At 42.4% G+C, this 15,772-nt stretch overlaps 1 protein-coding gene across 1 annotated transcript; it reads right to left on the reverse strand.

Moving 5' to 3' along the window:
- Nucleotides 1-7,476: 7,476 nt before the first annotated feature.
- On the reverse strand, nt 7,477-9,897 carry LOC142576692 (uncharacterized). The gene has a single exon (XM_075686924.1). It carries the CDS (start codon nt 9,864-9,866, stop codon nt 8,667-8,669), a length of 1,200 nt encoding a protein of 399 aa, XP_075543039.1. The 5' UTR covers nt 9,867-9,897; the 3' UTR covers nt 7,477-8,666.
- Between the last annotated feature and the right edge of the window lie 5,875 nt (nt 9,898-15,772).

Here is a 15,772-nt window from a genome sequence, read left to right on the forward strand (position 1 = left end):
AATCCTGCATGCTGAAACTCGAAAAGCACACGTTGGCACGCGTACACGTACACACACGCCCACGCATGCACCGCAAGGGCGCGCACAAGCGCGCACACACGCAGGCACCCACATACGCTGCGAACGCTCACACACGTCGCGAACGCTGACACACGCATACACGCACTCGCGCGCATGCAAACGCAAATACGGAGGCACACGCCCGCACACTCATACACAGAGCGAACATGCGCCTAGAACCATACCCAGGCACGCTCAAGACATGCACATGCATAACCACTCTGTACCATCTCGGCTGCTTCTCAAAAGCCTGCACGTGCAAACAGGCTGCATAACACTCCCTCTACCAATACCTTTTCAATGTCAGCTGTAATAAATCGCTTTAAGGTTTAAATTTGGCGCTTTTTTAAGCCAATGTGCCCTCTGGCGGGAGGGTGCAAAACGATTTTCTCCTGTCGTTGGACTTCACCGCCCCTGTCTGACTTTCTTTAACTGCTTTAACGTACCACCAATGTTCCGACTAAGTGCCAAAATGCATATGTTGCTAGAAGGGACTACCCTCTTGTTGTCGTCGTTTGAAACTTTTTGACCCTCGCCCTATATTCTGAAATATAAATTAGAAAAAAAAATTCCCATTGAGTCACACTTGTGCGTTGCTGTGAAGTTCCGAAGGAGAATGTCCAGAATTCCTGGACATGAAGTGGCTGTTCACGTTGCCTGTCGCTTTCCCTCAAATGTTTCCTTGGCGACTAGGGTGACACACCCGCAGTCAAGGTGGCTGTTCGAGGTGTGCTGGCTGCCTAAACGAAAGAAAAAGCAAGAAATTAGATGAATGTCGATACCAGTGCTATTGCTTCTTGCCTCTTACCTGCATTTGCCTCCACGGCCTCTTGGCTTGCGGAGTCTGTATGAGGGAGATGTTGTTGCTAGGCATAGGCATTGTCTAAGCAAAAAGAAAAGGCCATTCAAATGGGGAATTATGGAAATAAATGCGGTTATGTCTGCTTCTTGCACTCTTCTTGCCTAAAAATTTTCAAACATAGTGTCCAGTATGCACCAGCACTTTGACTGCTTCTGCTTTTTACCTGCAGGTGTTGCTGCGAGATCCTTAGTATGGCTGCGTGCAGCATTGTAACACTTGGTGGAGGCATTTGAAAGCGTAGCCAAAAATATAAAGAATCATCCTTGTCGGCACGAATGCTTTCAATTTCTAAATGCAGTGGTAACTATCACTATTAGTGCAAGGCCCCCCACATCTATGCGGCAAGTGCCATAGCTCGAAACTGAATTTTTCCTTTAGTGTTTCACAAGGCATCTGATATGTCCACATTAGATGTGATGTGTTTGTTTTTATTTATCCCAGTGTGGAGAGAGCATCATTAAATTGTTTTTTATTTTTGCGTGTCTTGTTTTTTGGTTTATTTCTGAATTTATGAAGCAGCAGTCTCACGATGCTAAAGTGACTTATGTAATGGCAATCAGCTTTTGTTTTGCAGAAAAGCAATGCATTTCCTGACCCATTGTTTGACATCCCCTCACTCGCATAATTTTGCAGAGTATTCTACCTATATTGACTTGCTTGACCTCCACTAAAGAGTCTTGCATTTTCAAATACCACTCTTTCCTTAAAATCATTCGACTCATCTCATAATTTCTGTACCTTGGGCTTCTGATACTCTGCATTCATCATTTTTGCTTGTTTCTGACTACAAATGTCTTCTTTAATTTAGAGCTTAAATTTTACCTTTGGAACACACGGAAGGGCTTGCCATTGCATATCTGCATAAAAGAGAAACATGTTTTGTTAAACATTTTCAAAATCCAATTGAAGATTGATGAATGCAGCTTGCAGTGTGATTTGACTGAATGAGTCGTAAAAGTAACTCATCTTACTTGGTAAATTAAAGCACATATTAGTGTGACGTACAAGATACGTTACACTAACGTGGTGGGTTCTCTTGCTTATACAGCAAAATAATCGGTGCGCGAGAAAATAAATTATTTTAGCATACCCCTTGTACACACTGACTTAAGGAAGATGAGCTGGAGCTGTCCACATGATGTACTTATTTTACCTGCGAGCATGGTCAACAAAAATGTATCCCAGCCGCTTAGTGGTATTCGGGATTATGTCAGTATTGCATATGTGCCTGTTGTCTAAAATAATTGAATTTTGAAAATACTCGCAGGGATCTGATGTGCATATCTGCAGTTTATGGATACATGTGAAATACTCAGCATCAAGTGCAAGTGAACGGTCCCACAAGCCCGGCTCGATCATGCAATTAGATTCGCTGCACAAATTTGTGACCAGAAAAGACATTCCACATGAAATGCCATGCAAGGAAGTGTTGAAAATATTGCACAGTTAATAAAACGCCTGCGCTATTAATATGTGGGTTGATGCACTCGTTATGCTAAACAGAGGTGAGGCGTGCAGACAGGACACAAGAGTAGAGTACTTACAAGCAAACAACACGAGCGCCGGCCACTTCTCTACTCTTGTGTCCTGTCTGCACGCCTCACCTCTGTTTTGCATAATGAATCCTTACCAACTAGCTCAGCTTTCTGTCGTTATAAGTCTCGATGCACTCGATTTCGTCTGCATTAGGCACTCGCCTCCTGATTACTTCGTGGGACAGAAATACTCGGCATCAGGCTGTTTTTCTGCTGTGGCCTTTGTAGAAGCATGATTGTTCAAAGTGCAACAATTAAACAGATTCTTTGAGTTGCTTGTGGCTTCGCCAGTACAATTTCGGTGCGCTGGTCCGCCTGTCCAGCAATTTCCTACTGAAGGGAAACCTGCATGCAAATAAAAACACCGCTCCGCATGCAGAAAAATGCTCTACTGTGACGCTTCTCAAACGATTGTGATGCACCACAAGAGCTGCCTACTCGCGTGATATTCTCAACAAGGAGATACATTCGTTTACTTACATGTGAAGGTATATGCCAGAGCACTTCGGTGCTTCGGTGGCACATAAGGCACGAGTGTGCCATAGCGTCCGATGTCGATGCGCGATCGCATGTCAAACCTAAACAGTACGAAACTACTGCGCATCCAAAAAACAGATTCGAAACCGAAATTCGCGTCATCCTTTATTGCATGAATGCGTACATTGTGATTTACATATGTCACGGAGTTAACGATCACTTTCTGTAAACTTAATATTAATGTACCACCTTAATAAAGCCATCAGGTATGCGTTTTTAGATGACAAAGCATAAGGTGACCTGTACTCCTTTTCAGCTCTTTCAATAGTAATTGCGCTGGCCACATTGACCAGTAGCAACAGGGTGGCGTCCTAGAGGTTCCCACTTTTCCGGTCCAGCTTTTTCTTCTAGAGTTGTTCTACTAACTCTATGGTTCGGCGAGCTCCGTTGATGTCAATCGCCGTTGGATTTCCAACGGCGCTCGCGCTGCCGTGTCACTCCGCCTAACGGCCGTTAAGGCCAACTGCCGTTTTCCTTAACGGCCGTTAAAGTGCCCGTGTAACAGGGGTATTAGCCGTGTTAGGCCTATGAGCCATAATATCCACAATCGAATTCGGAATTAACGGCGTCTAATGAATCAATCTTCAAAACACACGCTAGTTGAGAGAAAGCGATAACCGCAGTCACTTCTCCTAGCTTGCGAACTTCACGCGTTACCACGAATCGAACCCAGTTTGGCGCTAGGTTAGAGCCGTCGCTTCGATGGATGCCGCCATGTTTGCTGACGCAAAGCTTTTGGGGCCGCTATTTGGGCTCCCGCTAAATCGGTGAAATAGCGCTCCCAACGCAAAACCGAAACGCAGTTTGCGTCTCGCGCATACGCCGTGGCTTCGACGCTATTTCTTTGGGGCCCCAAAACGTTTAGGGGCCCTTATTCTAAAACTCTCTACTTTTGAAGATATGTACAGTGCTAATATCTGCTTGAAATTGTAATATCTCCAAGTAGTAAGTTGCAAAAGTACATGGTTACATTTCAGAGAATTGAGAAAAAATTTGTTGAAATGTGCAAATTCTTTTGCATAGTTTCAGTAATTATACACAGTGTTCTGCTAGATATGGACACTTTGCAATCTACAAAGAGCTAAACAAGCTACAGCACGATGCTTCTTGTGAAAATTTATTAAATAAAGAAGTGCCCATAGAGATGACTATATTTTGGCATTGTACATCACATAACTCTAAAGCTATAACAGCTACACAAAAAGCAGTGCCATATTTCAAATCTGCATAGAAAACTCTATGCTTGACTGAATCTTGAAACCTCTAATACGAGTAATAAAAAAAGTTGCTTCGAAAAGCATCTCCCCTTAACAGTAAAAGCATCTGTCTCACCTTATGGCACTCTTCCCACACAACTCGTGCTTGTTTCATAGCTTGAGTTGAAGACTGATCTGAAAACACCACATTCAAAAGTTGTGCATCAATTTTATTCTTTCACAGAATGTGCAACAGTGCATAAAAATTTCAAAACTGAAAATATAACAAAAAGAAATACAGCAATATCTATACTCATCTTTTTATTTATGATGACAAACTTATCAATATTTATACGAATCATTTTAATTATGTTGAGAAACATATTTTTTCAAGAATAAATATAATAGCTGACACTGAAAATTTGACCTACTGCATAAGCACTCATACAAATCTTGCCGTACAGCAAACACGTTGACAAAATATGTAGCACAGGTAGCTGTATTTTCTTATGGCAAAGCTAGTGCATGAATGATGAGGACAAGGAAAGAACCAGTACAGGTGATAACTATACCCAGCTGCACACACGCAGCTGCATCGATACACATGGTGCATAAAAAGCCAAAAGACACAAAGAGGAACTGAGATGTGAGGAATACTTTTTAACACGACAGCATTAAGGAGCTCGTCGCAGAAAAGCCGGTGTCGGAGTTGGCGGCGTTGGCCGTGAGCAAAAAAATCCGCAAGGCAATTCATAAATAAAGAACAATCTGCAAGATTGATTGGGTGGTAATCGAACCAGGGTCTCCAGAGTGTGAGACGGAGACGCTACCACTCAGCCACGAGTTTTTTTTTTTTTTATTACCGGCTAGGCAAAAGAAAATACAATGTGAGTATTACATGGCCATAAAAAACTAGTCAATGCCGGATCAGTGTGGTGTGATAAGAACGATGTAGGCTAGTCACTTTGTCCAAAGCACTTAGCCAATCAGGAGGATCACTCTGTGTGCAGAAAAATTCGCGTATATATAACACACTTTCAATGAAGTATTCATGTGCTGGGGCCTGGACAATGCGCTCATGTCTAATATCCATACGCGTTCGCCACACACTGTGCATGCACAGAAGCATTAACAGATCGACAGGCACACCCTCTGGTTCCGCGCATGGCAGGAAGCGTATTCCGAAAGCACTTAACGGCAATTCCTTTTTAAGGCTACGTTTTAGAATATCCCACAAAAACACTGCGTCATGACAGTCCAAAAAGATATGCTCAATCGTCTCCGGTTTTTTGCATATAAAGCACTTCACAGACCAAGGTACAAAAATGCCTTTGCTTTGCAGCCACGGTTTCACTGGGAGAGTGCCTGTATGTAGTTGAAAAAAGAAAGATTTAACAGAAGCTCTTACCGGCATACGTTTAACTCTCTTAAGAACATCTCGTTCTGAACCTAAAACAAATACTGTACGATACAACGGTACAGGCAAGAATACATCAACAAGATCTTTGTACAACTTCTTACTAGTAACAACGGCCAGGTATTCACTAGAAAATCTTGCTTTTAGTATTCGGAAAGACGCGACCACTTCACGCAAAAAAGCACTCAAAGGCATTGGCCCCGCATACATGGACGACACTACATAATCAGGCAATGAATCACGCAGTCTAGCTTGAATCATTGTTCTCAGAAAAGCATCCTTTTGATCACGCAAAAAAGTAAACCTGCTTACAATCTGTTTGAGGAACAAATGTGACAACCCCAGCCCCCCGTTAAACACTCTATGGAACAGATTACTACGACTTGTACGTTCCCATGTTGAGGCCCAAATGAACACCGCAAATACTCTATGTAGCTTTTGCACAGACATCCTCGTCAGACATAATGCTTGCATCACATAAAAGATTTTCGCGACTAAAAACAAATTACACACTGTGGCTCTTGCAAACATTGAAAATTTATGCCCTCCCCATTTGCCGGTCTGGGTTTTCATTCGCGCTACTTCATTGTCCCAATATTCTTTGCTATCTCGATAATGTTCGAGGGGGACACCTAGGTAGGTGCCTGGAGTTACCGCCCATTGCATGTTACAAAAAGTCTCAGGCTTGTATTGCCAATTCCCATGCCAAAAACCAAGACACTTCTTCCAGTTAATAGCACTTCCACTTGCAGTACAAAATTTTACAGCCTCTTGTACAACTGCTTTGACACTGTCATAGTCCGTACAAAACACTGCTACATCATCAGCATATGCTAAAACTCGAACTTCAGTTTTATGAAACGTGTAACCCCGAATGTTTGGGCTCTTCAGCAGCCGCAAACAAAAGGGCTCGAGGTAGAGAGCGAAAAGCAGGGGGGATAAAGGGCAGCCTTGTCTCACAGACGACAGCACAGGAATACCATCACTTAACTGCCTATTAATTATCAGCTTCGCTATACAACCATTGTACATCATTTTAACACCTTCTGTAATAACAGTTCCAACATTGATATGGTCTAGGATCGAGAACAGAACTTCGTGTACGACTTTATCGAACGCCTTGTGCAGATCTAATTGCAACATGGCCACGCGCCCATACATTCCGTCACAGCATTCAAGGACAGTTCTAGCTGTGTGAACATTGGTAAATATTGACCTGCCTTTTATGCCGCATGTTTGATGTGGCCCTACAAGTGACGTAATAACACTTTGAAGGCGTCGAGCTAAAATCTTCATGAATATCTTATAGTCCACGTTTGTTAGACTGATGGGACGGTATGATTCAACAGACTGTAACTTAATCGGATCATTCGTTTTAGGAATTAGCACTACGTGGGACGCTCGGAAGGATGGAGGACTTGCTTTCATTTCATAGAATTCGCTAATCAGCCTTTCAAGTGCGACTGCCATTTCTGTTCTAAAGGCTTTATATAGAGATGCACCGAGACCGTCTGGCCCAGGCGACTTGTTTGAACTAAGCTCCAGAATCGCTGATTCAATTTCCTCAGCCGTGATACTGGCTTCTAGAGCGTGCACAAGGTCATCCTCTAATCTCGGCATCAGCGATAGGAATTCTGTTCTGAAGTAGTCAGTGTCCGGAGTATTAAGGCTGAAAATATCTGTGTAATGTTCGACGAATGCCTGCTTGATTATTTCTCTTCGATTTGTGATTTCGTTTTGATAGCATATTTCCGTTATCTCTTTCGACAAAGCGTGCCTTTTTTCATCACTGAGCGCGCGTTTGGTGGGCGTCTCTCCGGACCACAGTTTCTCGTTACGCGCCCTTATCACTGCGCCACGGTACATTTCTTCGTCTATTGCCTCGAGCTTAGTTTTAGTCTCTTTAATTTCTTTTGTGAACAATCCCGGCTCGTAGCACTCCGTACTTAGCATAAAATCTAGGGCACTCTGCAGCTCTTTAACTCGTTGTTTTTCTTTTCGCCGGAGCGCGCATGATCTATCAATAGCGGCTCTTTTAATATCACATTTGAACTGCTCCCATACTTGCATAAAACTTCCGGAGTTACTTCGCAGCATGTTCGCTATATAATCCTTGACTTTAGTTACGTACTCTTCATCTTCCAGTAATTTATCATTAAACTTCCACAAGTCCCAATTAAATTTCGCAGCTATTCTCTTCGTACCGATTGTAACCATGACTAGACAGTGATCACTAAAAGAGACATAGGTCGTCTGGTAGTCAGAACATGACAGCGAACATTCGACAGGAACATATATACGGTCCAATCTAGCATGACTGCCTCCCTGAAAGTGAGTGTACTTTGCCTGGCCTTCATGCGTCGATATCAAGCCTACATCTTCAAGGTCGTGCTCACCTACAATTTCGGAAAGTAACTCGGCGCTCCTATCTCGAAAGGAACGGTTTGTTGTCCTATCCTCTGGTCTACAGACGCAATTGAAATCACCAAGCAAGATCACTCGCCTTTCAGTAAGCAGGACAGGCTTCACCTGTCGGAAGAAACTCTCCCTTTCAGCAACTGCATTCGGAGCGTATACACACACAGCTCTCCAAGCCACTCCATCCGATTCAAAATCACACATTACTAGACGCCCACTTTCACACGAGAACACAGTATCGACAGCACCAATACCATTTCTTAAAAAAATAACGCAACCCCCCGCTCTTCCAACAGCATGACATACGCAAACGCTGTATCTGCTACGATAGACCGCTACCATTCTGTCTGTTTGTTCTTCGTCTTCAATTTTAGTTTCCTGAACCGCGAGCAAATCTATTTCATTTTCTAGCAAAAGGCGGCTCAGTTGCAGTTGCCTTCTACGCGCCGACAGGCCCCTTACATTAAGCGTAGCAACACGCACGCTGGACGTGAGGTTGGTAGCCATCTAAGCAAAAGGGAGACGCCGATCAGTCTACTCACACATCAAACAGAGTGAATCCACATCCATTAAGGCATTTGAGCTTAGTACTGACCCGATCAAGGACCGGGCTTCAACCGTTGTGGCAAAAGTAGCCTCCGCTAAGGCGGAGGGAGAGCAGACGCAGTACTGCGTTCCGGTGGCAGTTTCGGTTTGGGCTTGAACGGTCCGCGGCGCGTTGAAGGTGCCTTCGGCGGAGGCTCCTCGCCGCGTTCACCGACCAATCTCGGTTCCTGATTATCCGAATCTTCGTGAGCCCGCTTCACTGGTACACTTGACGCTGCGGGCATCTCGGTATCGGCGTCTTCCTGTTTGTCGCCCTGCTGCCCAGTCGTAACCAGGGTTACAGCAGTCACGCTATCCGCTTTTTCCGGAAGGAACGCTGGCTTTGATGCGACGGCCGGCTGGGTTTGTTCCTTACCGGCTTGGCTGGTATCTGCAAGGGGTGCGGGTGCGGTTTCCTTGGATGTTGACTCCTTGATAGCATAATCTCCCCCACTTCCGCGGGTTGCTTCGACCGCGTCTGCTTCATCCATGATGTGTTCGGCCGCTTCATCACTTCGTGCCTGGCCCGCAACATTAGCGTAGCTACGCACGCACTGGCTCTCATCGTGGCCGAAACGCCGGCATAGCCCGCAGCGTGGCACCCGACACTCACGGCGTATGTGTCCTTTTCCACGGCACCGAAGGCTGAGCGGAGCCCTACCAGGAACATGGACGAGAGCAACGTCCTCACCAACGCGCAACTGATGGGGCAAGTCCTCGATGGTAACACCCACCTTCAATTTCAGTGTAACCGACCGTGTTGTTGAAGCCTTGTCGACACAGCCTTTAACCTTCCATTTATCACGGGTTATTTCGGTCACTTTTCCGAACGCTGCTAATGCCACGCGCACGTCGTCGTCTTGCACACCGTGGAGCAGCCAAAACAGCTTCAGCCTGACGCCTCGGTTGGTCGGATCAATAACCACGCAGCGGTGGTCTTTCACATTGAAAGCTTCGGCCTGCAGAATCTTTGCCTTCGCTCCTTCGCTGTTGAAAGTAACGGCCCACAGGTGGTTCATCTGATATGCCCCAAGGGCAACCACATCCGGCAGCAATGACAGACGCGCTAGGGCGTCGCGAAAATGCTCGACGCGATATGGCCTGGCGGTGACATCACCATGCAGAAATACTGTGTTCAAAACACTCGAACCTGATGGCAAATGAGGAACAACCATTTCATAATCCTGGGCAGGCATTTCAGTGCTCCTGATACCGCGACCCGGCTGGGCCGCTAAAGCCGCTCCTTGGGAGCCCATGAAGCACACGTCCGTCACGCTCGGTGGTCGGAAGTCGTCTCACTCAGCCACGAGTTTGATGGTTCAAAGCGGGAGAAAAGCGTCTCTAGTGAATGCGGTGTTGCCTTAGAAACGTGCCGTAGAAGATTATACTGCGGTGTATATCGGTAATTATGAGCATGTAAATTGCAGAAGTCGCAGTTACACGAGTAGCGAAGTACGTTTCCGCTACATTTCTTCTGCGCTCTGCACACACGCAGAGCCATCTTGCTGCAAACACACAAGACCCCCTCCCCGCAATGTACGGCGCTGCCCCGACACGTGGCGCTCCACTCGCCCCGTGATCGCGTCCTCCTTCATGGCGCGTCGCGGCCCGGCTGTCCGTGCCGATCACGACGTTTGGCTCGCGTCGCGTAGATCGTTTTGAGTGGGCGGTGCGAACGGGGTACGATAACGCTATCACGTTCCAATCTTGAAGGCGAAGCTTAAACGTCCTCCAATTTTTTTTACTCATCACAACTCATCCTGTAAGAGCAGATTATGTACGAGCTGTAATCTACCTTCAGTAAATACATAAATATGTTAGATTAAGTTGTGATTAATTTTGTGATTTTCCTTGTTATGCTTCTTATCTTAGCGAGCATGACTGACTTATGTAAAGCTTTCCTATGGCTTGGCACATATACAGAAGAAAGTGTTTCTATAAACAATGGAGGTCACGGAAGGTTGAGTGCAAAAGTACATTATTACATTTCAGAGAATATAGAAAAAAATTGTCGAAATCTCCGAATTCTTAACTTCTTTTAAAATTCAAATTTTACCTCCTCTAACTTCTTTTGTCTTTGTCTATGATTATCTACCAGAGTAGTCTTTTGTAAAGTCAAACACATCCAAACAATGCATTCTTAGCAACAAAGTGTGAATACCTGTTCTTGATTTCTGCCTATTTTTAGTGTCCCCTTAAGGTAACATAGGCGCAAAAGCTTGACTTCACAATGTATTTCTTCCCACACAACAGGAGCCGATGAGAAGCCACATTAATGGTGGGTGAAATAAAGCATTTTCTGTGCTTCACTTTCCACTGTCGCTCCCAACTAGAGTGACTTTTTGCTTTCTTGTCTACTCTAGCACAGATGCTGCACCGTTCACTTGGCGGCCAAAGCAAATTTCACACCACAACGGGATGATACATTTTTTTGTAATTCTAAGCAAACCCTTGGATATACGAGATTAAGTAATCATAAATTTAATGATTACTTTGCCTCTCTAGTTGAAAGCACTTATGATCAAGATGCCTTGATGTATTTGCCCAGTCCCCTTACACATTCTTTGTATATTGATGAGACTGATGACACTGAGGTTTTAAATGTGTTCAAAAATTTTAGGCGATCTAAAAGTGAGGATGTGCATGGATTAAAAATACAACCAATTCTTTTTGTTATTGACCTGCTCACCCCTTGCCTCACTCACATTTACAACATCTCCCTAACCTCTGGCATTTTTCCTCAACAGATGAAAATCGCAAGGGTAGCTGTGGTTTACAAAGGCGGAGAAAGGGAAAACTTAAGCAACTATAGACCAATCTCAATTCTTCCACTGTTTTCAAAAGGTTTAGAAAAAATTATTCTCCTTAGAATGACTGCCTTTTTTAACAAGTATTCTGTTTTAACACCATGTCAATATGGCTTCAGGTCAGGCTGCTCGACTGAAACTGCTCTTCTTAAACAAAAGGAACTAATTTTGAAAAATATAGAGGCGAGGAAACTAACATTGGGAGTATTCCTAGATTTCTCAAAGGCCTTTGACAGAATTAACCATGGAACACTATTAGAAAAATTGAATTTTTATGGTACACGCGGAATAGTTTTAGATTTAATTAGAAGTTACATAACCAATAGAAAGCAATGCGTATCAATAAATAGAAAATTATCTTCGTTTAAACTTATTAAGCAAGGCGTGCCTCAAGGTAGCATATTGGGACCACTTCTATTTATCATTTACATAAATGACATTGTTAATATTGATATTTCGATTACCTATATTATTTACGCAGATGATACTAGTTTATTCTTCTCAGGAACTAAGGAGGATGAACTCATCAACTTTGCAAATGAAATACTTCACAAGATATATAACTGGTCTGTAAAAAATTCTCTCCAGTTAAACTGCTCCAAGACAAAAGCGGTCCTCTTTAGAGCGAAGTCCACGCCTTGTGATCTAACCCAATGCCTCACACTCAATGACACAAAAATAGAACTTTCCGCTACAGCAAAAACATTGGGTGTTATCTTCCATGAATTGATGCTATGGGACCACCACACCGATTACTTACGAAATAAACTTAGTAAAGCGTTAGGTATGTTGCGCAGATGCCAGAGGCTACTACCAATACCACAGAAACTTATGGTTTATAACGCACTATTTGCTTCTCACCTGCGCTATTGTAACCTGGTCTGGTCAAATAGTACTAAGAAATCATTAGGTAATTTAGTTTCAGTTCAAAAGAATGCCTTACGTGCTATTTCAGACTTACCTTACAATGGACATACGCGTGACATATTCCGGAAATTCAAGATTTTACGTGTAGACCGCCTTTATGAGTATCAACTTATGTGTTCTTTTAAACGTGACATGGTTAAGAGTACTAATCACATCATAAACATCGCGAACTTGCAGCGGAATCCTTCTTTTCGCCTAAATCGATATACGGAACACTGGGAAGTCCCGCGCCCTCGGACTAACTATGGCCTTCAAGCACTCTCCTACTGTCTTCCCTCTACACTTAACAAATATAGTCTAAATGATGTAAACATACGCCATATATCCAAGAGCACATTACTGCAAAAATTTCTGTGAATAATTAACTTTTTGGTTTGTCGGTTGAAAAGTATTTCTTTGCTATTTCTAGTTGTCATTTCTGGTTTTCATGCATACATGTATGCGTGTGTGCATGTGTGTATGTATGTATATATATATATATATATATGTATATGTGTATGTGTATAGATGTGTGTATATATATGCGTCTGTGAATATGTACATATTGACCTTGCCACAAGAATGTACTACGAATATGTTGCCATGTTGCTGCCTGTTGTTCATGGGGAGGTGGGACTAGTCAAGCTGCCGTTATGCAGCTTTTATCCTGCCATCCCTACCGCTTTGTATATATTAGTGTACTTATGTGGTAAAATAAACTGCTTCTTCTTCTTCTTCTAATGGCAAACTTATATTTTTGCTTTGTATCTTTATCCTCTTGTTGACATTTAACTTTAGCCACTTTGCTACTTTTTTGCAGGTGCAGACAGGCCATTGCACCAATGCTAGGTTAAGATAACACCAGAGCAAGTAGAAAGCAAGCACAGATATTCATAATTTGGGTACCCACTGTGCATCGTGTGGATATGTTTCAATGTAGGACAAAACTACTTGGTAGATAAACAGAACATCAAAAATAAAAGAAATGAACTTGAAGCCTACCATATTAGTAACTTGGAAATTTGTCTGTACATACTTTCGTGACTCTCAGTGATGAAAAAAACTATTTTTAGAATACGCATCGAGACAACTAAGCCACTCATGCTCACGAAGGAAGCAAAGTAAAAACAAGCAAGATCAGGACTTCGCAGTTGCAACATGAAACTGGACACCTCAGATAACTGATTTATGTATTTACTGAGGATAAATTACATCTGGCGAATAGTCTGCTCTTACAAGAAGACCTGCAATGCGTGAAAGTCTTAGGTGGCTATTACTTTTTTCCTGGGACATTCAGTTTTTCTAAGCACATGCACATTGTATGGTGCAGCTGCATGGATCTAGCTGGGCACAGTGTGAGTCAGTACCAATCCTGTTTTTATGGTCCTGCACTATCATCATTTTAATTTATAATTATATAGCCTGACTATCGGGTCTACCAAATGTATGTTGAAGAAAACATACTGACAGATTTCCCTGTACATTTCTAGCGTAAGGAAGTGGGCACATCATTTCAGGATTCAAGAAACAACTGTGGGACAGAACAAATGCTGAAGACAAAAAATCTATGAATGACCAGTACCTTCATCATTAAATACAATGTAGTAGCTCTTTCGGCGAGGAGTATCTCAATTACCAAGAATTGTAGGCTGAAAAATTGATTGGCAAATATTTACAAAAATAACAGATTAGAATGCATGATAATTGTAAACGTCTTAAGCAAGATCACAAGAATTCAAGTTTTAATAATTTCAGCACATTGCTCACATTACATTACTAACGAGTCAGTTCTGAAGGTATTGTTAGTTTGTAGGAGTCATCAGACTGGCAGCCCTGAGATATTTGTATCCATACTTTGTGGAACAAGCTTTGTTGTTCCCAATATTACTTTGCCACAAAGCCTTTTGTGAGTCCTGTGGGCCGATTCTGTGTGGAAGAGAAATCTATTCCATCAGTGCTTTTGGGGATGTATATCTCAGAACTGGTGCTAGTTCTTGAGTTCCTAAAAAGCAGAAATTATTGAGTACTGTAATTCTAATGCCTGCCGCTGCTATAAATTTTTGTTAGCGAAAATTGTCGTATTGTCTCCAAAAAATCATGTTCAATAATTAGAGGCAGTCACTGCTGAAACACTTAATACAAACACGAAATAAAGAGATGGACTTAAAACGTAAATGTAAAACAAGTCACAGTCGATTCTGCATTTCAGAGAGCTGCTTTTTTCCCTGTTAGTGTGACAATACTAGCGAGTGCAGGAAAATTCTGTGTTTAACAGCAGCCGACGAGAAGATAGCCCAGAGTCTCTTCCACAAGAATATTTGCCTTCAACTTTGTGTCGCTATATTGTAGGTCAATATAGCAAGGGACACGATTTCTTGCTGAAATATACTCGAATTTTTTATTATTTGTACTAGAGGTTTGAAAAATGAGCCAATTGGATAGTTCATTCAGATTTCATACATGCCATTAGTTTTTGTTTAGCTGCTACATTTCTTGAGTTATTTCCTACACAACGGCCAAATAATAGTGATTTTTGCAGGCACTTTTGTATATTAAGTTTTCACAAAAAGCATTGTGCTGTAGCTAAGTTAGCTTTTCGTCGATTGCAAAGTGCTGATATCTATTCAAACGGTATGATAAATTATTAGAACTGTGCAAGTAAAGATTAGTACACTTCATTTTTTTTCACAATCACATGAGAATAACCTTAGCACTTATATTTGTCCTGTACTAACGAAATTTGGCATACCTACTCTTCAAGATATGTAGAATGTTGATATCTACTTGAAATTGCAATATCTATAAAAATTACTTAAATTGACTTTTCTTTTTCTTAGGTCGAGTTAATGTACATGCTGTTTGGACAGATACCTCCACTTCGTGGTCTACAATGAGCTAAATAAGATACAGCACGAAGCTTTTTGTGAAAATTCTATACACAAGAACGCGCCTGCAAGAATATTTTTCTGCTGTGTAGGACATAACTAAAAAAATTATCAGCTCCATAAAATCATTGAGATATTTGAAATCTACATAAAACACTCTATGGATGGCAGTACTTTCAAATCTCTAGAACAAATATTAAAAAAAGGTTTTGAGGAGCCTTTGCCCTTAATAAGCGGCTGCCAATGTATTCTACCAAGACGCTAGAAAATGCCTTCAGGCATACCATAGGGAACTTTACAAATAGCACATCCACGAATCAGCATAAGAAGCCCCATGCCCTGCTCGCATTAATTTGTAATTTTTGCATTCTAATGCATGCCACCATTTGCGTCTGTTAAGATAGAGTGTGCCAAACCTGAAATGCCCTAGTAAGCCACTGAACTTTTAGCCTGTGGAGGGACTGCACGCAAATGGTTACTGTGAAATGTAGTCTGCCAATAAGCAAATATTTGTTCTCACATCAATCAAAGCAGTCATATAAAGCATATCACATATTTGTAAAT

The sequence above is a fragment of the Dermacentor variabilis genome, chromosome 3, assembly GCF_050947875.1.
Source record: "Dermacentor variabilis isolate Ectoservices chromosome 3, ASM5094787v1, whole genome shotgun sequence".
Lineage (NCBI taxonomy): Eukaryota > Metazoa > Arthropoda > Arachnida > Ixodida > Ixodidae > Dermacentor > Dermacentor variabilis.

Bases quoted from the DNA above. Each gene is read 5' to 3' on its own strand.
- LOC142576692 (XM_075686924.1), bottom strand. From the start codon at position 9,866: ATGGGCTCCCAAGGAGCGGCTTTAGCGGCCCAGCCGGGTCGCGGTATC.